A 24,904-nucleotide genomic window follows, 5' to 3' on the forward strand; every position below is an offset into this window, starting at 1 on the left:
AAATACGGCCTGCGCCGCGGAGGAGAGAGGCCCCCCGGATGGCCAACACAGAACGGGGGGTAGCCCACAAAAGTCTTCGCAAGTCACCGGTGCATGTCCAAAAGTGAAATCTACGTGAGCAAAGCAGCGCATCAGTCTGTCGGAGAGAGCCGGCCAGGGCGTCCGCCACAGTCCCAGACAGGATCGAAAAGTCACGCCACCAGAACACAAAGGAGATGGCAAACATGGCGCCTGTGGACGACATACCAGCCTGTGCAAGAAACCACGAACTCCAGACCTCCTCGGAACCAACGAGGGCAGCACCTCAGCAGAATCAGAACCGGGAACAGGCAGCATCCCAATAGGAACCTCGGCAAGGAGATCAAGGTGGACCGGTGCAGGGTGTGGCGCAGTGTACAGCGCTCGGAGGCAGTCATAGCCCACAGGAGAAATAGCATCAAGCCGGCACTCCAAATCTCGGGCGGTGACAAGAAAGGCAGTCTTAATTACCTCCAGAGCACACAGAACAGCACCGGTCCCCAGCGTTGTCCCGGGAAGGGAGAACACGGCAGCGTCTTCTATCCCAGGTTCACGGATGTGTGGCAGCTCAGGGAGCCAGTCGCCATTGTAACTCGCCATCCACAGATCACTCCACAGACCACTTGCCAGAGGTCACTGGGCCAGAGACATGGGGGCGACCACCGACATCGCAGTATAGGTTCATTCGCTGCCGACAAGCATCCGGACCCCTAATTGAGCTCCGAGGATCCCACTGCCGGGCGCTCAATGCGATGCATAAAATGGCGTCCGGTACGGGCCGGAGTAACAAAGAAACCAATCCGTCCACTTCCAGGCTGGAGAAAGATACAAAGTGTTGCAACAGGCACAAAGTATCCAGGCGTGTAGAATAACAGGGCGGAACGAGGCGCCGCGACGAGGAGCACAGCGCGGCAGCCTCCCACCCTCCGAGCGACTCCTCCTCCCCTGTGATGGCCGCTTCCGCCGCGGCCGCGCCCGGCCGATTCCACGGACAAAGACCCGGTCTCACTGCCGCCCAGGGCCAAGAATGTAGCGGGGGTGGTTCATCACCGATACTGGACGAAACGTGCAGGGAGACACACCGCCACTTTCAGGATCGCGTCCTCAGTCCAATCGCCGGGTGTAAAGACAGGATAAAGCGCAGGATAACTGGGAAAAGCGCTAGGATCAGCGGAGCCGAGAGGCTAGGCGGCCATCTCGGTCGCAGGCTAGGCTCCTCCTCCTCCAGTTTGTTTGTTGAAGATTGTGGGATTCTAGCCAGTGTAAATGGGAACTAGGACTGTACCCCAAAGGTGGGGGTATTGTCCTGCGCTTACGTTTGAGGACTGGGGACCGAAGTAACACCTATATGAAAGTCACATATACTAATGGGGATTTAGGTCTCAATATGGGGATCACTTGTAGATAATGTGAAGGATTACCCAGAAGAAAACGCTGTAAAGGAAGAGTGGATGAAGAACAAGTAATAATAGTTTGAAAGAGAGTGAATAGATTATGTTGACTTGGATATTGACCTAGATATTGCGGATTAGTTAGATAGATAGATAGATATTACTTAAAGAGCCTATCATCATGTTCGTATTGTATTTTTCACCCATTGTGGCTGTAATGTATGTATCTATTGTTGTTTATTTCTGAAATGCTTATAAAAACCAATGGTTTTACGTCCCTTCATTATATGTTGCAGCAAATATTTAGTTACTTTTCGAAGTAACATAAAGAGAAGATAAACTAATTGATTTAAAAATATTTTTCTGGTACATTTGACTATTTTGTCGCCAAATTTCACAAATAGCCACATGTAGCCTATGAATTTTCATCAGAGCCTAAAATCATTCACTGAAATATTTTGCAGGAACTACATGTAATACATTCTGAAATGCTCATTTCCGGTTAGTTATATATTCCTACTTTATATAAAGGTATAAATAAGTGCTTCATTGATGAATTATCTACATCTTATTCCTGCATTTTTTAATTCTAATTAGAAGAAATTAAAAACTTTTTTGAAGAAACCCATTAAGATTTAGATTGACAAAGGAGAATTTCAATTTTGAGAATTAATAATGAAAATCTATTAACATATGTTTGATTTTCATCATTGTAGTGCTAGGAAGGGTAATAAGTACAGAAGTTAGGTTTAGAAAAAACTGTTTATTTGAAGGGTTATGGTCAGAGGTAAGATTTTGTTGGACTTTAAGGGTCAAGTTTTGGTGACTGAGAGTCAGGGTTTGGGTAATGGCTCGGGTTCTGTTGAAGTGCAGGGTTAAGGTATTACCTAAGCATTGTGGTTTAAGGTGGAGTTAGGATTAGGTTTGGATTCTTGGCAAGGGCTATGGTTAGTGTGAGGTTCAGAGCTTGCGTTTCAGTTCATAGAGATGTGGTTAAACTTGTGATCAGCTTTTTTCTCCATTGGGTTTTGTAATAGTTTCTTCATGATAGTTTAGGTAAAGTAAACATCCTTTTTCTTTATAATGGGTTCTTCAAAATCATTGCTTCATAAATGTTGTTTTTCCTTTCTGCACTGTATGTTGTTGCTTTGCTCTAATTTTGTCTACCTGAAGAATTTCTGCAAAAATATCCTTCTGTTTTCTGTCACGTTACCAAAATGGGAATGAGTGCTCTTTTCTTGAATTATTTTAATAGATTGATGCAGGTTGGTGAAGAATTTTGTGGCAGTAAATCAGAAGTCTTACAGGAATCCATTAGAAAGCAGAGTGTAAACTATTTCAAAAACTATCACAGGTAAGATCATTGATAAATTGCTGTATACAGAATTAACGTTACACACAACAAAGATTTTGGTACAAAAATAAGAGGCCAATCTGTGATTTATTTAAAGACTATGATAAACAATTCACAGACAAATAACATTTTCTTCAAAGCCTTTCACTGGTAGCACATTGTGATATTTTGTTTCACAATATATTTTTATTTGGTTTTCTAATGCAACCCAAACAGTTATGATTTGGAGCACACTAGAAGCAATTACAGTGAAAATGTGTAATATTGGGTTACACCCATACCATTCAATGATTACCAATTCCATTACGTTGTTTCAGCGATTCTTACCATATTTACATGTGGTTGCTGGTAATTAAGTATCACCAGAAGGACACCATACACTTTGAAACATTGATCAGCAATGCAACAAGTGTGTTGGAAATGGGAATCTTCTCCGTTTATTTAGTGTCGGCCAAACTGTTTCAAGATTTTCTCTCAGTTGGGAGTCTGTGGAAAAGTAAATTTTGCCATGTTCTGTGTCCCTACGTGTCATCCATCATATGTTATGTGTGCATGATTAAATATGCATATGCATTCCCCATGTTCGATTAATGACGCAATTACAGTTGTGTCCACCTCTAATATGCCAGTTTCCAGTCCTCGTGAATACTACGAATATCAGGCCTATGTAAAGCTACGTTGCCACGTTTCTCAGTGTGCACATTATTCTATTATAAAGTCCCCGTTTCTAGGCCTCAAAAGGGCCTGGACACCAGATTCAGCTCCTGTCTCCTGAAGCCTCGCTGAGGAGCGATACAGCCCCCACCTGTATCCTCGACCCTTCACTTACTTCCTGCCTCGCAGTGCCCGGCCCAGCCTGGCTCTGCCTCTGAGTCTGCCAAAAGTATGTTATAGTTCCAGTTATCAGTTCAGTCCTCCTTCTCTGCATTCCTAAGCTACTGAACTGCATCAATAGTTTCCGTCATTGTCTAGCCTTCACGTCTCCACGTTAGAGAAATACTGCATTTAATGGTCATTTAATATTCTTCATCACGTACTACATGTAGAATAATGCATGGTCCAGTCTTAGAATCAAGTTAGCCTTTCCTCTCCTGACTTCTAGTTTATATCAATATGTTCTCTAAACATCAGATACTAGATACTGTTTAGGTACATGTCGCCCTGACTCTCCAGACTTCAGTCTCTGCTCCTAGCACAGAGTTCATAGCCCCCAGCTTCTCCTAGTAACACGTCATTGCTAGTTTGCGCGCACCATCAGGTTAGAGGTCCCGGCTCCTTAGGTAGCCCCCTCCATGGTTTCCGCCCCATTCATGACCTATTCTGTTACGTTTGCACCACATGTCTATGTATACGCCCAGTTACACCTACTTTCGCCCTTATCTTTCGCGACTGCTACGCGTCACACCTTCTGCTCCACCCACTGCTACGTCTACTGCAATGTAATGCTATGTGTTTGCGTTATGTATATATGCTCATGTATTGTTATTAAAAGTCAGCGCGCTCATCCCAGATCCAGCCCCAGCAGCTGCTGGGCCCTGTCATCCTATTCCTATGCAGGTTGTCCTGTTCCTGTCCTTATGCTGTATTAAACCTGCAAAACTCCTACTACCTCGAATCTTGACTCTTATTTATTGAGCTATCTGTTATGATATATGTCTAGTCAAAAAAAAGAGGTATTATTTATTTATTTACCACATAATGGCGCCCGAATAGGGACTTGCCCTTTCCCCACGCGTCGGTGAAGCCACGCCGACCCCCTGACCCTCTGCAGCCGTGACGGAACCATACCGTGCACATGCAGATATTTCTGCTTCAAGTATCCCTCAGGCCCACGGAGGAGACGGAGGAGGCGGTCCAGCATCCAAACGAGACGGTGGAGGAACGCGGCGAGTCCCGACCAGAGCCCAAGCCGAGAGTCCAAGGTCCGAGGTATCCGGAGGTCCACCCGTAACTGAAGTCCGAAGTTCGTCGTCCGTCGTCGTAGCAGTCCAGTCCAGTCCGAGGCTTTCCGTTCTTGCTGCCCGGTGAGTACCATTACTGGGGTAGTATCTAGACAGGGTCAATCTAAATTGACTCTGGTCCGTGGGTTGGTGGTACACAGACTCACAAACGAAGTGTTCACCTAGGTGGATACGGGTCTTGATGCGTCCCTTTATGGGACCGGTATGTTCCGTACTGTTTCAGCAGTGCATCCAGTAACTCTAGTCTGTTCCGTTCTCGAGAAATTCTTGTGTTTCTGTTTTCAGTATTCCAGGTAATATTTTGTCCGAACTGTTATGTTATGATGTTGTTCAATGTATTTCCAATGTCGTGGTATGTCTGAATTGTTTTCCCAGTTGTTATTGTTCCTCGTGTATTGTATTGTGTTCCGATTCAAGTTTACAATGTCTCTCTTTTCGAGATTACGTCAGCTAAAAACTAGACAAGGTTTGTTAGAAGAAGCAGTTCCTGTTCCGCCGAGGGACAGTCCAGGTCACTTTATGTATCAGAAGCATGGCATAAGCGCCATATTGTATCTAGATTTATGGGTAGAGTATACCAAACAGTTAGAAGAAAAGTATAGATGGCCCGTATCGGGTACATGGGATGCCGAATGCATCATGCGAGTAGAAGAAGCATTATGGAAAAAGAAAGCCAGACAGTCACAGAAAGATGCCATCGAGTTATGGCGCAAAGAAGCTCATAAAAGAACTGAAAAGGAAATCAGAAAGTCAGAATTAAGTAGAGAATCCTTAGAACGAGCACAGGAAAAAGAACTAATCGAGATAGGTGAACAAGTCAAAGCCGAACAGTCAGACAGACAGAGGCATGCCCTTATTAGGGGTATGTATCCTCTCTTTGCCGAGGGCTTGCCAAAAGCGACCCCAGAGGCATCCAGTAATTTCCCGCCACCATTAGTTCCGACCAAGCTACGTCACAAACAGACCGCAGCTGATATTTTTATTTCGTCCTATTTGGACGACACAGTCCCAGAATATGCAAATCCTGTTCGCGCTCCGCCAGTCCCGGTAAATCAGGCACTTCCCGCTCCTTCAGACACCGGAGTACCTGTTACGGTACCCCCGGTCCAGCCCGCCATACAAGTCCAGCCTGCATTTCCATTTCCCACTCTGCCAGGACGAAGAGCCTCAGTAGACGACTCTAGTTTAGGGGCCGCAGGGGGAGGTACTCCTCAAACCCCGCCGCCACACAAGCGTTTAACGACAGCCGAATTACATGCACAAGCGTCACAGCGTACGCCCAGACATCAGACTGTAGCAGAAATAAGAAAGTCCCTTGCCGAATGCGGCTATGATCCAGTCCCAGGCGAGGATAATATGGTTTTATATTCATTCCGCGTAAGAAAGGTGGCCGAGTACCTAGTCACCTTACCGAATATGAAAGAAGATCTAGACAGAATATATCGTTTCATCCGTACAGGGGATGATCCAGAAAGTATTAGCGAGGCCATGTCTCAAAGGAAAGCCGAGATCCAGCTCATGATATTAAAGTTTCTGATCAATTGTCTAATAAGAGAACAAGATTACCCGTCTAAAGATCCGGCCGAAATGAAAACCCTGACAAGGTGGAGTGATAATATAGCCGAGGGTAAGCACAAGACCGTCGGTGCTATGGAAAGTATGTACAAGAAAATCCGTAGAGAAATAATGAAGATACACGAACAACGTAAAACAGCACAAGTAAGCGAGAAAGAAAGTAACTCTGATACTGAAGAGGTAGAGGACGAGAATCCCGCCAGAATAGCGTATGTAGGAAAATCTAGATTTCCAGATCGCCATTTACGCCTAGAACACAAGTCTATTTTTCATTCTCCAGCACCAGAACAAGGTTCCCTAGAACAAGTATTCCAAGCTACCGATCACATTCTGAAATTACGAATCGGTTACAGTGAGTTAAGTACCATGCATGAACAAGAACTAGCCCGATCAGCAGTCCGATGGATTACTGATTCTACCACTTTTCCAGACGAAATAGTGGCACAAATGTTTCTGAAAATGCCCCCAGCCGAACAACGACTGGCGGGTATGTATATGATTCAGCACCTCATTACTTTGTATGAGGGTCAGCACTCTGATCCAGGCCCGTTACATGATATCCTGAACGAGTTACTCCAGTATAGATGGAAAGGTCTAGGTACCGATTTAATTAGTGTCATTCTAGAACAGCGTCACAAATATAGAACGTTTTTGAACCCGCATTTTGTTCATGTCTCACCTCCAGAAAGTAAACCATTTTACATAGACAGACAGAATCCGTTACGAGAAGTCCACCCAGTTAGAGGAACGGGTGGCGAACTAGAACGAGTGTTTGTTTACACTCCGATTACAAAGATGGAACTCCTCGAGATGAAGAAATTAATTCCCTGTCATGACAAAGATCCAGCAGGGTTCCATAGAGAATTAAAAGACATGCTCCGTATGGGAGAATACACTTACCCAGATATAATTAAAATGTTAAAGGTCCTGTTGCCCGCAGGGGTGTATGAAAAGCTAAAGGAAAAAGAATGGGAGGTGGGGGAGAAAAAGATAGATTGGGCAGTTCTAGAAGCTGAAGATAAGGCACGAGTACCAGGTACCGGTCTTGGAGATAAATGTAAAGAATTACCGGAATTATTAATACAAGTTTTACCCAGATTATTGACAACTAGAAAAGAAGACTGGGATGCAATCTCAGCCTGTAAACAGAAACAAGATGAGGATATTAGTGATTTTTATTCTAGATTTGAAAAATGTTTTAGCATTAACAGTGGCCTCAAGACAAGTAGTGAGTCATACCCTCACCTTTTTGTTACTAAATTAGTCGAGAATTCAAGCCCACAAATTAAAAATCGAGTTCTGAAAGTCGAAAGTACCTGGCAAGCTAATACCCCGTCCCAGATGTTGCAGATGCTCCAATACCACCAGAATAGAATCAGAGAAGAGCAAGAACACGAAAGAAAACGTATGAAAGATACGAAAATGAAAGTACTAGTTGCACAATCTGTTCCTCAAGACAGTCAGAAGAGGGGTCCGAATCAAGCCAGTCATCCTGCAGCTCCCGTTAAAGGGAACTGCAATTATTGTAAACAGCCAGGTCATTTTATAAATGAGTGTGCAGTTCTGAAACACAACATAGCTACCGGTAAGACTAAAGAAAGACCACGTCCGCCTAGACAGGAACAAGTTTCACAGATTCCTCAGCCACAGAATGCACCACAGACCGTTACCGCACCACAGCCTATTGCTGCAACACAGCACGTTACATCGCAGATGTACCAGTATGCCCAGTCCGAGTATCCAGAGTACCAGCAGTACTCATGAAACAGCCTAGAGAGGGAGGTAGGCTTGCCTCTCATCGAGATACCTGTAGATCAAGAGGGTCCCTATGTTCATAGTCAAGTATTAGGGAAAGACAGAAAGTTTTTGATCGATACAGGGGCAAGTAGGACCACAATTAGTCACGCCGAAGTTCCAGGGGCTCCGCTCTCAGGCTCAAGAAATGTTTCCCTTGGATTTTCAGGAAAACCTATCGTAAATGAGATTTCAAAGCCAGTTACTCTAGAAGTAGGTCCATTGTCCCGCACTACTGATCTGTTACTTACTAAGTCATGTCCAGAAAACCTATTAGGCATTAAAACACTGAAAGAGTTAGGTGCAGTTATATGCTGTTCCCCAGAGGGAATACGATTGTTCCTACGTGACTTTAAGGGTCACTATGTATTACGAGATTTTGATTCAAGACTGTCTAATGTCCCGCAGCACTTATGGGCGCAAGGTCCAACTGATGTAGGTTACATGCAAATCACACCCTATCGTGTGACTCTCAAACCAGGTGTAGTGTTACCACGAATCAGACAGTACAGATTGCCACCTGAGGCTGTAGCAGCCTTATCCAAAATTATTGACGAGCTTATTGCTCAAGGAGTGGTTGTAGAAACTGACTCCAATGTATGTAATTCTCCGATCATTCCTGTCATGAAACGTACTGATCCAAATGCACCCCCAGTATATCGATTAGTGATTGACCTACGAGAGCTTAATAAATGTATTATTCCTCAGTACCCAGTTGTCCCAGACATCTCTTCCCTATTAACGGCCATTGATTCCGAAGCCACGTTCTTCACTGTCATAGACCTCAAGAACGCATTTTTCAGTGTTCCTATTCATCCAGACAGCCAGTTTCTTTTCGGATTTTGTTTAAATGGAAGGAGCTATATGTTTACACGAGCTCCTCAAGGTTTCACAGAAAGTCCTAGTATTTACAGTCAAGCACTCAAGAGACAACTAGACAACATTCACATGCCAACTGACACTGCCCTGCTCCAGTATGTCGATGATCTACTGATCACAGCCCGTTCTGAACGTGCTTGCGAGCAAGCATCCCTTACAGTCTTGTATTTCTTAGCCGAGATGGGGCACAAGGTGTCCCCTTCTAAGCTTCAATTCTGTGTCCAGCAAGTGGTCTACTTAGGACACTTACTGTCCAAGAGGGGTAGGCAGTTGACACCAGACCGTATCCAGTTAATAGCGAGTCTTCCTCAGCCCAAGACCCAGAAGGAGGTACGTGCTTTTATCGGCCTCACTTCTTACTGCAGACAATGGATTCCTCAGTATGCATTTCTAGCCAAACCACTGATACAGTTAACGACACAGGAGGCAGCCGTATCGACTGTCCTCCCTTGGACATCTGAACATACACTTAGTTTCAATGAGTTAAAGAAAGCCCTATGCCAAGCTCCAGTTCTAGCGACACCGAACTACAGTAAGCCTTTTACACTTTTCGTCACTGAACGTGAAGGTACAGCATTATCTGTTCTCACACAAGATCAAGCAGGACAATACAAGCCCTGTGCTTATTTTTCGAGCACATTAGATCCTGTAGCCCAGGCTCTGCCTGCGTGCCTCAAGTCAGTTGCAGCCACAGCACTAGCTATCAGACAAAGTGATTCCATAGTCTTAGGACATACCTTGACAGTACAAGTTCCACATTCTGTGGAAGTTCTTTTAAACCGAACACAAACTCAGCACTTGACAATTGCACGTTTAACAGGTTATGAATTGACACTGTTCCAGCCACACATAGAAATCAGACGCTGCAACATTTTAAATCCTGCTACATTGTTACCATCAGTTACTTCAAATCCAGCCACACATGACTGTGTGGAAGTAGTTAACATTACGACAAAGCCAAGACAAGATCTGACAGATATTCCGTTACCAGACCCCGACCTGACACTTTATGTGGATGGTTCATGCCTGAGAACTAGTACAGGAGAACTAGTCGCCGCGTATGCAGTGACTACTGACACCGAAGTTATTGAAACACACCGTATTGATACCCTGTCCGCTCAAGCAGCAGAGCTAGTTGCTCTGACACAAGCCTGCATACACGCCAAGAACTTGAAAGTTAATGTTTACACAGATTCACGTTACGCATTTGGAGTTGTACACGACTTCGGAGTGCTCTGGCAGGAGAGAGGTTTCATGACTTCTCATGGAACCAAGATTCAGCATGGTCTCCTTATTCAAGCTCTGTTAGATGCAATACATTTACCGACATCCATCGCTATCATGAAGTGCAAAGCACATACGAAAGTTACTGACATTATTTCCCAAGGTAATGATCTAGCAGATCGCACAGCCAAGCTTACAGCACAGACTCCAGACATTCAAGTTAATCCGACACAGACACATACTCCAGATCCGACTACATGCATGACAGTTAAGGACCCTACACAAGATGTCATAGATATCCAGTTACATGCTACTCCCGAAGAAATCAAGAAATGGTCCGAACAAGGAGGGGTCCAGACAGATCAAGGATGGTTAACAAAGGGTAGAGCCACATGGTTTCTCCCCGACTCTATGGTTCAAGTCATTATTAATACCGCACATAGTCCAGCACATTTAGGAGAAAAAGCTATGTTAGACAGTATCCAGAACATTTGGTTCAACAAGCATTTACGAGCTGCAGCCAAGCAGAAAGTCCGTACCTGTATGATATGTTGTCAGTTTAATCCAGGTAAAAGTGTCCCGGTGGAACAAGGTGGATTCCAGCCCCCTGACCACCCTTTTGAAGTCCTCCAGATGGATTATATTCAGATGGAGCGATGTCGAGGTTTCAAGTATGTTCTTGTAGTTGTATGCGCTTTGTCCAGGTGGACGGAGGCATATCCAGTTCCAGATTACACAGCCGCGACCACTGCCAAGCAGTTGGTTCGTGAGTTCTTCCCTCGTTATGGACTCCCTAGAGTCGTATATTCTGATAACGGCCAGCCATTCTCATCTGAACTCATGAAGCATGTTTCCCTTTTGTTAGGGTACCAGTGGAAGTTCCATTGTGTACGCCATCCTGAAGCAGCCGGTCTCGTAGAGAGACATAACCAGACTCTGAAAATCCGTATTGCAAAAGTGTGTAAAGAAAAAGGTGTGGACTGGCTAGTAGCTCTGCCAGTCGCTTTATTTTATATGCGCATGGTCGCACATTCCAGATCAGGTCTGTCCCCGTATGAGGTCGTATTCGGCCGCCCCCCTAACATGTGGGGTACTCCTAGACCCCGAAGTATTACCGATGTTTCAAGTAATATGCTGACAGATTACCTAGCTTCCTTGATGTCTGCCCTCAACTCATGTCGTTCACAGGTTGCTGCCGCATTTCCAGACAATACCGAGGTGGCACCGCATGAAATCGTTCCAGGATCCATGGTGATGGTCCGCAATTTTGACAGATCAAGTCCGCTGGAGCCTCGTTGGAAAGAGCCCCGACAGGTCCTCCTCACCACCCGTACAGCCGTGAAGTTGGAAGGACGCAAAGGCTGGGTGCACCTTTCTCATATTAAACTTTTTAATGGACTGAAACCCGTCTTAAAGAACATTTCCCAGGATTTGAAGGATTGCCAAAATATTGTTCTCAAGGACTGTCCCGCAAAAGACATTGCTACAACCCCTCCCCTGTTAGAGAAAACTCCACAACAGGAGTATAAACTAAAACTCCGGTCTAGTAAAATAAGTCAGTCAGTTTGATTGTCTAAGTCCTCCCCTAGGTGAAACGGTTAGACTGTTTCTGACATGTATAAAATAGACCCCCATAGTGAGAGAGTTAGTCAAAACTCAATCCGATGTATCGTTTTTCTATGTTTCATATTATTTCTCAGCATTATGATTTCCTGCACCAGTTATGCATTTTTCTTGTATTTCCCAGTTCTTCATGTAAATAAGTCTGCTAATGCTACAGTAGAGCACACGTTCAGTGATCTGCCTCCTCATGAACTCTCTTACCGCCTCGCTATGCGAAATAACTCATTCATCCGCATGTTACATTACTCACACCAGACCAGCAATGCCACTAATTGTTGGGTGTGTGGTCGACTCCCCCCTTTCCAGACACAGAAGGGAGTTCTGCCACTTTTTCCTTATCCATTCTCACATAATGGTTCGTGTGGAGCATGGTCCACGTTAACGTCATCCTCAACAGATATGTCTTTTCTTAACAGTACATGCTTTCCAGACAAGCAAGGTCTTCCCCACAGAACAGGTTTAGATCTAGAAAATGAAGTGTATAATTTAGGTAATTATTCGTCGAATTTTATGGTCCTGAATGTTCAATCTGATACCACTCCAGACTTACCTGTTATTTCAGTACTACCAGTCAAAGGCGAATTATGTGTCCGAAATAAGGGTTCCATACACGTAGGACATAGTGATTGTACTACTATTGTCAAGTATAGTGACAGTGGGAAATCTATTTTCAAAGCTTCACGTCATTCTTATTTTATTTGTGGTCAAACTGCATATGTTCGTCTGCCCCTCGATTGGGAGGGAACCTGTTACATTGCCTTCCTACTGCCACCAGTTTTCCTAGCCCCACCTGATTATCATAGAAACACACATCTAGTACACATTAGACATAGAAGGGAGTCCCCAATTGTCGATTATACTGAAACTGCTCTAGAACAGTATACAGATTTCAATAGAGGTTTCTTTTTCTTTATAGGACCTATCCAGAATAGTAAACTGATCCGTAGGTTAACCAGAACCCTTGAAGCTGTAGTAAATGAGACTGCCTCTGCTCTAGGTAACTTAACTGAAGAGCAATCTGCTATGAGATTTGTCGTTTTACAGAATCGTCTCGTCCTTGACGTCATACTGGCCGATAGGGGCGGGGCCTGTAGAGTCATCGGATCTAGTTGCTGCATTTTCATTCCAAATAACGCGCCGTCTGTTTATTCAGCTATAACCAGACTCCATAAAATTGCCCATCTGTTACACCAAGATCCAGGCACCTGGACATGGTCCGGTTGGTTCTGGAATATAATTTCCGCATGGGGATGGAAAATATTGTCCTTTCTAGGTATTGCAGTAGCGATCATATTCAGCTGCTGCCTCTGTATACAATGTGGCCCTGCGATTTGCGGCATTTGTGCTACCTCTTGTATTCCTAGTCCCAAGCCCCGTTCTAAATCCCGTTCCAGGATAATTCGAGACGAGCAAATGATACTGTATGAAATGATAGATGGTATCATGAAAATTGATGTTTCCTGATGAAAACGTAGTGACAAGGAGGGAATGTGGAAAAGTAAATTTTGCCATGTTCTGTGTCCCTACGTGTCATCCATCATATGTTATGTGTGCATGATTAAATATGCATATGCATTCCCCATGTTCGATTAATGACGCAATTACAGTTGTGTCCACCTCTAATATGCCAGTTTCCAGTCCTCGTGAATACTACGAATATCAGGCCTATGTAAAGCTACGTTGCCACGTTTCTCAGTGTGCACATTATTCTATTATAAAGTCCCCGTTTCTAGGCCTCAAAAGGGCCTGGACACCAGATTCAGCTCCTGTCTCCTGAAGCCTCGCTGAGGAGCGATACAGCCCCCACCTGTATCCTCGACCCTTCACTTACTTCCTGCCTCGCAGTGCCCGGCCCAGCCTGGCTCTGCCTCTGAGTCTGCCAAAAGTATGTTATAGTTCCAGTTATCAGTTCAGTCCTCCTTCTCTGCATTCCTAAGCTACTGAACTGCATCAATAGTTTCCGTCATTGTCTAGCCTTCACGTCTCCACGTTAGAGAAATACTGCATTTAATGGTCATTTAATATTCTTCATCACGTACTACATGTAGAATAATGCATGGTCCAGTCTTAGAATCAAGTTAGCCTTTCCTCTCCTGACTTCTAGTTTATATCAATATGTTCTCTAAACATCAGATACTAGATACTGTTTAGGTACATGTCGCCCTGACTCTCCAGACTTCAGTCTCTGCTCCTAGCACAGAGTTCATAGCCCCCAGCTTCTCCTAGTAACACGTCATTGCTAGTTTGCGCGCACCATCAGGTTAGAGGTCCCGGCTCCTTAGGTAGCCCCCTCCATGGTTTCCGCCCCATTCATGACATATTCTGTTACGTTTGCACCACATGTCTATGTATACGCCCAGTTACACCTACTTTCGCCCTTATCTTTCGCGACTGCTACGCGTCACACCTTCTGCTCCACCCACTGCTACGTCTACTGCAATGTAATGCTATGTGTTTGCGTTATGTATATATGCTCATGTATTGTTATTAAAAGTCAGCGCGCTCATCCCAGATCCAGCCCCAGCAGCTGCTGGGCCCTGTCATCCTATTCCTATGCAGGTTGTCCTGTTCCTGTCCTTATGCTGTATTAAACCTGCAAAACTCCTACTACCTCGAATCTTGACTCTTATTTATTGAGCTATCTGTTATGATATATGTCTAGTCAAAAAAAAGAGGTATTATTTATTTATTTACCACAAGTCCCCAACACCAACCTCCAGGGCTGCCTAGTTTCAGGGGTGAGGAACAGTTTTCATGTATGTTCCATCCAGACTTTTCAATGTTCTACTAGTTTGCTATTTCAACTGGTTGCTAATATACTGCTTGATCAGGCATCAAGGCAAGTTTGTAACTGTATGAAATTCAATCTAGTGGTCCTCTTGTGCATAAATTCAGACTTGTCTGGGTTACAAGATCATCCATTACCCCTAGAAGTGGTTTTCCTACCTGCTTGGTAAGTATGTTTTGGTCCACATTCATCTATGAGATTGGGTGGTACATAATGTTCGAGGCATGTGGGCTGCTAAATTCATATCTTAGCATTAGATCGCCGCCTAGTGTTGGGTCCGGATGATCGCACATTGTTGTCCTGGAAGAGTCTTCGAAGTATCCTGAGATAGGTGGCTCCTCCCCTGGACTACAGTGCGCATGGGCATCGGCTCCATCCCCAGATTGTTTTTTTCCGCCATTGGGTTCGGATGTGGTCCCGACTTCTCTTTGTCGGAACCGAGAAAAACTAACTTTTTCAGGCCAAAAGGCCTTGTATTTTCTAGCGTCGGTATTGTTCGCGCACGGTCTCGGGTTCTTCCAACTCTTGAAGTCGGATTCCACGGAGTCTACACTCTTCGAACATCGAGGCCTTCTCATCGCGACACGACTACAACTTTACAGCATGGAGCGGAGTCCGTTTAAGTACTGTTCGCTCTGTGGGTCCAAGTACCCACATATAGACCTCCACCCGGTCTGTAACAAATGCCTTTCACCGGACCATGACGACGGCAAGTGTAAGGCTTGCGCTCAATTCAGGTCGAAAAAGACTCTCAAGCTTCGGCGCGCGGTGCGCCTGGAGGCCAGACAAGCGGCCCCCGATCCAGAAAACATCTTCGGCGACCAGGAAGAAGATGAACAGGGTCATCTTCTCCAAATCTCCCCACCCGAAACGGAGGTCGAGGCGGATCCGGAGGACGACGACGGAGTCGCGGGTCAAGACCTTCAATACGTCGACGAGGTAGGGGACGTCGAAGAGATTTATGGGGCCGCGGCAGATAGCTCTGGAGACGAGCTATGCCCCGAAGGTTTCGAAGATCAAGATCGGGTCACGGGATCGCCAAGTGGCCTTACCCAAGACCCAGTGCCGCAAGCCACGGCCCCGCCATCAGGCCCGGCCACGGACGTACTTGCTGGGCAAGCCGGATCGAAACCGAAACCGAAACCTGCGGTGTCGACGACACCTAAAATGGCCGACCCGAAAACGAAACCGAAACTTATGGACTCGAGCGTCCCTAAAATGGCGGCCGGCCCACAAAAACATACTGCACCCGCTGCCGCATCGGCTCCGTCGGGCTCCGGTCCGCAGAAGCCGAAGAAGTCGATCGATTCCGCTGGAACGAAATCGGCGCAGGAGGAGGGATCCTCTAAAAAGGGTGGTCGGCACGAATCAACCGCTGCGACACCGTCCAAGCACGCCAAGGCCAGCGGCGTAGTGGATACGGAACCGACTCAAGCGCACGGATCAACTGCTGGCACGTCTGCGCATCGGTCCAAGGACTCTGGGTCGGCGTCAACGGCATCGGCGCCCAAACCTCAGAAGGGCCACCATCACGTCGGATCCGAGGGGAAGGTCAAGACGTCCTCGTCAGCGGCAAAAGCCACTGTGGATGAAGCGTCTCCCATCGCCGCTTCGCTGCAGAGAATCAGGGAAAAGGCCGCTGCTACGTCGGCTCCGTTACCGTCGCCTCAGACGCCGAAGGATGCTCCGGCCAAGCCTAAAAGCAAGCTTCTCTTCCTTCTGCCGCCGAAAGAGGCTCCGAAGGCTTTTTCTACAAAATCGACGCCAAAGAAGGCGGATTCTTCTACGGCAGGGGTACCTTCAAGTCGAGAACTCGGATCCGAGGACGATTCTGAGCACTTCATCGACGCCAACACAGGCAAATTGACAATATACAAAAGAAGGATCACATCAGAGCCTCTAGACTCCTATGTTATCCCACTAAAGAAGAAAAAAGTTCCTCTGGACGCTTCTAACCTCATAGAGCCTATCCAGCCTCCTCCAAGAAGAAGCCCTACTCCCTCACCAGACCATTCTGATGGTGAGGGTTACAATGAGGAGGACCAATACACCTTCCCAGTAAATGACCCAGATGCACACACAGATGCATATGATGACATTGGTGACCAAGGCACCCAAGGTGTGGGGCAAGACCCACAGCCTTTCAGTGCACGTGCATCCCCAACAGAGGATTCTGCAGGTTTTCATGCACTAATTGGGAGGGCAGCTGCTAATCATGATGTGGACATGCATGCTGACCCGGTTGAAGAAGACTTTCTCTTTGACACGTTTTCAGTCTCTGAGAGGACTGTAAAGACACTGCCTATGCTCAAGGGAGTCCTCAAACATGCTGCGGACATCTTTAAGGAACCCACTAGGGCGAGAGTGGTCAATCCACGTATTGAAAAAAAGTACAGACCAGCACCTGCAGACCCTGCATACATTCGGGGACAGTTGCCGCTAGACTCCCTGGTGGTCGCCAATGCCCGCAAACGGGCCAACTCCCAAACAACGGGTGAAGCTCCTCCCCCGGATAAGGAGTCCAAAGTGCTAGAGGCAGGGGGCAAAAGAGTAGCTGCACAAGCTGCCAACTTTTGGCGTATTTCTAATACACAAACACTCTTAGCACGTTACGATAGGGCGCATTATGACACCCTAGAACAGATTGTACAACACCTGCCTCCAAAGTTTCAAGAGGGCACAAAACTGCTTATAGAGGAAGGAAAGTTGATCTCCAACGCAGCCATCAAGTGTGCACTTGACGCCGCAGACACAGCAGCTAGGGCGATCAACACTAGCGTCATGCTGAGACGACAGGCTTGGCTCCGCATATCTGGGTTTAAACCTGATATTCAGACAACCATCCTTAATCAGCCAGTCAATCCTGATCGACTGTTTGGTCCAGATGTTGACACCACCCTCGAAAAGATAAAAAAGGACACAGAAACTGCTAAGTCCATGGGGGCCCTACAGTCACAACAGTTTCGTGGCAACAATTTTCGTCGCTCAGGTGCACGTGGAGTCACCAGAGGACAAATGGGTCAACAATCTCAATTCTCAAAAGGTGGAGCACAATCCTCGTTCACAAAACAGAACAAGGGAGGTTACAGAAATAACAGCAACAGAGGTCGCGGCAGAGGAAACAACACCTCCCGCTCCTCTACCCCAAGCAAACAGTGACTCTCTGTCACTGCCCCCCGACCACTTAACACCTGTCGGGGGGAGACTGCAGCAGTTCCTGCCCGTCTGGAGAAACATCACCACAGACAGGTGGGTGCGTCAACTAGTCCAGTATGGTTATTGCCTAGAGTTGAAATCCACTCCACCCAACATCCCGCCAAGGCAAAGGCCTATGTCCGCAGAGCACTTGCACTTATTGCAGCAGGAGGTAGTGGTGATGCTGCAAAAAGGCGCAATCGAGCTCGTGCCAGTGGAGGAGGAAGGCACAGGGGTGTATTCCCTGTACTTCCTTATCCCAAAGAAGGACGGATCTCTCAGACCCATTCTGGATCTACGTCCCCTAAACCTGTATATACTGTCAGAACATTTCCATATGCTCACACTGCAACAGATTCTTCCCTTATTAAACCAGGGGGACTTCTTAGCAACCTTAGACCTCAAGGATGCTTATTTCCACATACCACTACACCCGTCCCACAGAAAATACCTCAGGTTCACTATCCAAGGCAAACATTATCAGTTCAAAGTCCTACCCTTCGGAGTCCCCACAGCCCCAAGGGTGTTTACAAAGTGTCTGGCGACAGTAGCGGCGCACCTCAGGAGGCAGGGCATCCATGTCTACCCCTACCTGGACGACTGGCTCGTTCAAGCCAAGTCAGAACAACAGTGTGCCGCGGACATGTCGACTACCATTCACCTCCTTCACGATCTAGGTTTCTCGTTGAACTACCCAAAGTCGCACCTTCAACCGGCGCATGTCCGGCAGTTTCTAGGCGCGACGATCAATACCCTGACAGCCGTGGCTCAACCAAACCAAGTCAGGATAGACAGCATGCAGTCTCTGATCCTGAAGTTCAGATCACAACACTCACTTCCAGCGAGAGTGTTCATGCAGTTGATAGGCATGATGGCCTCCTGCATCTTCATAGTCCCTCACGCACAGCTACATATGCGCCCGCTCCAGGAGTGCTTAGCAAATCAGTGGACACAGGCTCAAGGACAATTAACAGACCTAGTGTTGGTTACCAGTCGGGCATACGACTCTCTGCATTGGTGGACTCCACACAACCTTTGCAAGGGCCGACTGTTCCAGGAGCCAGTGCCACAGATTACCCTGACAACGGACGCATCTCTCCAGGGATGGGGAGCTCATCTGCTCAATTACACTGTGCAGGGACTATGGACGACGCAGCAACAGAAGATGCACATCAACTATCTGGAACTGATGGCAATCTTCATGGCACTCAAGTCCTTCATTGTACATCTGTGCAACAAGGTAGTGTTGGTCCGGACGGACAACATGACCGCGATGTACTACATTCAAAAGCAGGGGGGCACCCACTCGCCACAGCTGTCTCATCTGGCTCAGGGCATGTGGAAGTGGGCCATTCAAAGGAACATCTTCCTCATGGCAGAACACCTCCCGGGCAAGGACAATCTAATGGCGGATCTGCTCAGCAGACACAGCCATCAAATGCACGAGTGGGAGTTGCACCCATCTGTACTCCACCCGTACTTCCAGCAGTGGGGTCATCCGGAGATAGACCTGTTTGCAACAAGAGAAAACGCAAAATGCCAACACTTTGCCGCCAGGTTCCCTCACCCACAGTCGCAGGGGAATGCGATATGGATGAACTGGTCAGGCAAATTTGCGTACGCTTTTCCGCCAGCCCCTCTGATACCGCTGGTGGCAAGAAAGCTAAGGCAGCACGCGATGACTCTCATCCTAGTTGCTCCAACGTGGGCGCGCCAAGCATGGTACACCACGTTCCTCGAACTCTCAGTAGTGCCGCATCAAAGACTGCGCCTCACGCCCAGACTTTTGACGCAGAACCATGGAGAAATTCAGCATCCAGATCCGCAACAGCTCAACCTGGCGATCTGGCTCCTGAAGTCCTAGAGTTCGGATACCTTAACTTACCTCCAGAATGCATGAACATCATCAAGGAGGCAAGGAAGCCAACTACCAGAGCATGCTATGCTGCAAAATGGAAGCGTTTTGTCATTTACTGTACGGCTAATAACATCACCCCGCTAGATGCATCTATCCCTAACATCATTTGTTATCTGCTACATCTGTACAAGTGCAATCTAGCGTACACTTCCATTCGGATACATCTATCCGCCATAGCGGCTTATCTTCAGAACAGGCAGCATCTCTCTGTCTTCAGAGTGCCTGCCATTAAAGCTTTCCTTGAAGGTCTGAAACGAGTCATTCCCCCAAGAACACCACCAGCTCCGGTGTGGAACCTCAATGTGGTCCTCACCAGACTGATGGGACCACCTTTTGAGCCACTGCACTCGTGTGAACTCCAGTTCCTAACGTGGAAAGTAGCTTTCCTAATAGCTATTACGTCACTGAGGCGTGTTAGTGAGCTACAAGCGCTCACAATCCAAGAGCCTTTCATTCAGATTCATCCAAATAGGGTAGTGCTACGCACTAACCCCAAATTCCTTCCGAAGGTGGTGTCACAGTTTCATCTCAACCAAACTATTGACTTGCCGGCATTCTTTCAAAACCCACAAACGGTGGCGGAAAGAATGCTCCATACCTTAGATGTACGGAGGGCGTTGATGTACTACATAGACAGGACACAACCCTTTAGAAAGACAAAACAACTTTTTGTTGCCTTCGCACCACAACACAAAGGCAACCCTATTTCCAAAGCAGGAATAGCCAGGTGGATTGTTAAGTGCATCCAAATATGTTATCAAAAGGCCAAACGCACTCTAACGATACCCCCAAGGGCGCACTCCACACGCAAATTGGGGGCATCCATGGCTTTCCTAGGGAACATTCCTTTAGAGGACATTTGCAGAGCAGCCACGTGGGTTACACCACATACCTTTACAAAACACTACTGTGTTGATGTGCATTCCAAGCAGCAAGCTGCTGTAGGACAGACTGTTCTCAAAACTCTCTTTCAGGTTTCTGCAGCTGGCACGTGCAACCGCCGCTGATGGAGGGACTGCTATGTATTCTATGCTAAGATATGAATTTAGCAGCCCACATGCCTCGAACTGAATATGCTACTTACCAGTATGCATCTGTTCTTGGCATGTAGGGCTGCTAACATTCATATCGCCCACCCTCCTCCCCGGTGCCTGTCGCAGCTGCAGATATACTATTGTATTCAGTCATTAGCATGGACATCCTTTACACTTTTCACTCCATCTTCTGCCACAATGGCGAAAAACAATCTGGGGATGGAGCCGATGCCCATGCGCACTGTAGTCCAGGGGAGGAGCCACCTATCTCAGGATACTTCGAAGACTCTTCCAGGACAACAATGTGCGATCATCCGGACCCAACACTAGGCGGCGATCTAATGCTAAGATATGAATGTTAGCAGCCCTACATGCCAAGAACAGATGCATACTGGTAAGTAGCATATTCAATATCTATCCTTATCTCTGTATTTATAAGGGTAATTGTGGCTGCTCTCATGGCATCATTCCGTATTCTTGCATGTTATGAAAAGCCTTGGCTGGATCTGATGGCACATGGCTCTGTATTTTTTAAAATAACTCCTCAGTGAAGCAATTTGAGCCCAGTGTTCTCCCAATCTGAGGGTCCAAAAGTGCATCCAGCTTTTGGGAGATTCCTGGCACTATCTTTTCCCCACATCACAGAGAATGTGCAGTATCCCCAGCTTTTGCACGTCAGAGTTCTCAAACAGTTCTCTCTCGGAGGTGCCTTTCACTTGGATTGGAGTTCTGGACTCCTGTACGCTTTTTCCCTTCTGTCTCTCCTACCCAAAGTTGTGACGAGTATCAGGCCATGAGCATGTCCTCTAATCTGGCTGCCCCTTTTGGAGAACCACCCATTGCAGCAGCAGAAGGGCAGGGTCTTGCCTGCGAGCCTGTACAAACTACACCTCTATGCGTGGAGATGGAGCTGCAACAGTTTAAGGCTTTTGATCTTCCTTCTGAAGTTGTGGGTGTCATCTTGGCAGCCAGGTGTCCCTCCACCAAAACAATGTATGCAGGACCTAGAAGAAATTGGTTGTGTGTTCCTCCTGACATATCCAACTCCTACAGCCACAGTCATCTGACATTTTGTTATTTTGTATATCTATAGCCCAGCAAGGTTGTGCAGTGGCAACAGCTAAAGGTTATTTATCGGCCCTTTTGGCCTATTTATTTTTATCCGATCAGCCATCTACATTTAAATCACCTGTCTTGTGCTTTTTTGAAAGAGCTGATCCATATGTTTCCACCAGCGTCATGCCTCAGTCGGACATTAACTTTGTTCTCACTTTTTCTCATGTGCACCCTTTTGAACCAATGCACAGCTGTTCTCTAACCCTACTCACATCAAAAATGACATTCCTCATAGTGATTACATCAGCTTTCGTTTGAGTGAGTTATAAGCATTGTCTATCCAGCAACTTTATGCCACCTTCTTCTCGGACAAGCTGGTACACATTTCCACATAGGGTAGTCACTCTGCCAGCTTCACCACACCTGCCCAATGAATTGAAGATGCTCTATCGGCTAGACCTAAAGATAGCCCTAAGCTCCTACATCAATCTCACCAGAGATCACCAGGTAGACTATCTTTTGTAGGCATTTTTTGGACAAAAAAGTGAACGGCTGCCATCTTAAGATGGATTGGCTTTGCCATCTAAATCTGTTACGATATGTCCCAAGAAACAGCGTCCTGGTGACTTAAGTGCTTATTCATAAAAATAGTTATACCTAGGCAACTTAGGGGTCCTGCTAGGTTATCAGGTACATACACACATTGATAATAGAAACACAAATATGTTGCACAACATATTTGTGTTTCTATTATCAATGTGTGTATGTACCTGATAACCTAGCAGGACCCCTAAGTTGCCTAGGTATAACTATTTTTATGAATATTGTGCCCTGACCTAGGAACTCGTTACTAGTTGCAGGGGGTCCCTTTCTTATTTGTCGACTTGTAAGAAAGTGCTTATTCCACTAGAGCATAGTCTGCTACCATTGCGCTGGGGTGTGGAGTGCCAATCTTTGATATTTGCTGGGCTGCTACGTTGGTGTCGATTCACACGTTCAAAAAGTACGACAGCTTGGATAGCCAGGTCCGTCAAGAAGGGCTTTTCGCCTGTACAGTCCTGCAGGACTTTTTGATCTGAGCCATTTCATAGGCTCACCAATTGACAAGATACTGATTTGGTGTTTATTCACAAGGTGAGGAATCTACAGTTAGAAGTATCCATCAGAAGAAAAATCGGCTTACCTTCAGTAATGTTCTTTCTGATGGAACTACTATGGTTGGCACCCACTTGTTCAATGTTTTCAAACTCCTATCAGCCAGGTGCCATGATATAGCTTCCCACAACAGACTGAAAAACAGAAGGGGGGGTAGTTGGTTGTAAATATCTGTTCCTGGAGAAGTGTCTTTCACCAGAATCAGATTGTCATGGAGATGTTCTCTTGTTTCGATATCTTGTTGCTGCGTGGACACCTCTGCACTTTTTGTTATTGTGTCTTTTCCTGCTAGTGAGGGGATTCAACACTCCGTGGGTAATATCAGGCATCGTTTGACTTATATTGTTGCTTGAAAATGTTTCCTTTTGTCCAGACAAACAGCCTTTATGGTCTCTGCCTCATTGTTCATCTTAATCATTTCTTCCTCTGTGTACTGACTAAATAGCATGATATCAGAGAAAGGTAGTTTCCCTCCGCCTGGGACGACTCCTGGTGGCCCCCCGCCCTGGGCACCGCACCCAAACCGACGGACCACGCACGCAACCTGGGCTTCATCCTTGACTCCTCCCTCTCCATGACCAGACAAGTAAACGCCGTCTCCTCGTCCTGCTTCAACATCCTGCGCATGCTACGTAAGATCTTCCGGTGGATCCCCACCGAGACGAGGAAGACGGTCACCCAGGCCCTCGTCACCAGCCGACTGGACTACGGCAACGCCCTCTACGCCGGAACCACCGCCAAGCTCCAGAAAAGACTCCAGCGGATCCAGAACGCCTCGGCCAGACTCATCCTCGACATCCCCCGACGCAGCCACATCTCCGGACACCTGAGAGATCTGCATTGGCTCCCGGTCAACAAAAGAATCACCTTCCGTCTCCTCACCCACGCGCACAAAGCCCTACACGACCAAGGCCCGAGCTACCTCAACAACCGGATCAACTTCTACACTCCCAAGCGCCTCCTCAGATCAACCAGCCACGCCCTCGCCGCCGTCCCCCGCATCCGAAGAGCGACAACAGGAGAAAGGTCCTTCTCCTACCTGGCCGCCAAGACCTGGAACTCACTCCCAACCAACCTGCGCCTGACCCAAGACCACCTCTCCTTCAGGAAGAAGCTCAAGACCTGGCTGTTCGAGCAGTAACTGCACCCCCCCCCCCCCCCCAACCCAGCGCCTTGAGACCCTACGGGTGAGTAGTGCGCTCTATAAATGACCTGATTGATTGATTGATTGATAATTTCTTATTGTAGATCAGGATTCAGGGTGGTTAATTTTGACCAGAATGATCTGCAGTGATACCTGCGTGGTAATAGCCTATGGCAGCTAACCCATACCTATTAACAGCTGCAACTTTCAAGACACCAGGGAGTGTTTGTTGACCATCCCTTTGAAAGATTGTTGCCTATGTTTTGGAGAGTAATCTATGAATGATCTAATTATCTCCTAGATTTCCCTGTGATAACTTTCAAGGAGGACTGTAGCATTCACTTTTTTTCATGCTGTTACTTCGGAGTTGCACATTTTTCTCCCTGCTATAAGTATTCTTTTGCTCTCTCTTTGGGGAGGTGCAGTGGTCTATGGTGCCAATACATGACCCTTTCTGACGAAGTTGACAATCAAAGTCTGGCTAAGGCTCAAATTTCAGGAGCCGGGGATCCCATTGGTATCCTGTTGTGGGAGTTTCTATTTTTTTTGCAATCTTAAACTGACTGTTTTCACAATGGCCAGTGTTAGGAATTTTTCTCAAACAATTTCCAGACAACATTTCTCAGAAGTACGATTGCTTCTAGATGGCGAAGTTGGTACTTTCTCTAGTGGTGGCACGGGAACCGTAGGAGGAACAGATCTGCTACCTGGAGGTGATATAGATGTCTCTCTTGAGGCCATTGGGGATTTGTATTGATAGTTGAAATTCTGGAAATGTTGTTGTACATGACTGTG

At 46.6% G+C, this 24,904-nt stretch overlaps 1 protein-coding gene across 1 annotated transcript in view; it reads left to right on the forward strand.

Annotated features, from left to right (window-relative positions):
• The window catches only part of VPS50 (VPS50 subunit of EARP/GARPII complex), an 821,620-nt gene that overhangs the window by 403,147 nt on the left and 393,569 nt on the right, over positions 1 to 24,904 (forward strand). Inside the window, exon 16 of the mRNA XM_078663657.1 lies at positions 2,665 to 2,763. Coding sequence (XP_078519783.1) covers positions 2,665 to 2,763 — 99 coding nt within the window. The remainder of the gene's footprint in view (positions 1 to 2,664; positions 2,764 to 24,904) is intronic.

Source organism: Lissotriton helveticus, chromosome 10 (genome assembly GCF_964261635.1).
Source record: "Lissotriton helveticus chromosome 10, aLisHel1.1, whole genome shotgun sequence".
NCBI classification, from domain to species: domain Eukaryota; kingdom Metazoa; phylum Chordata; class Amphibia; order Caudata; family Salamandridae; genus Lissotriton; species Lissotriton helveticus.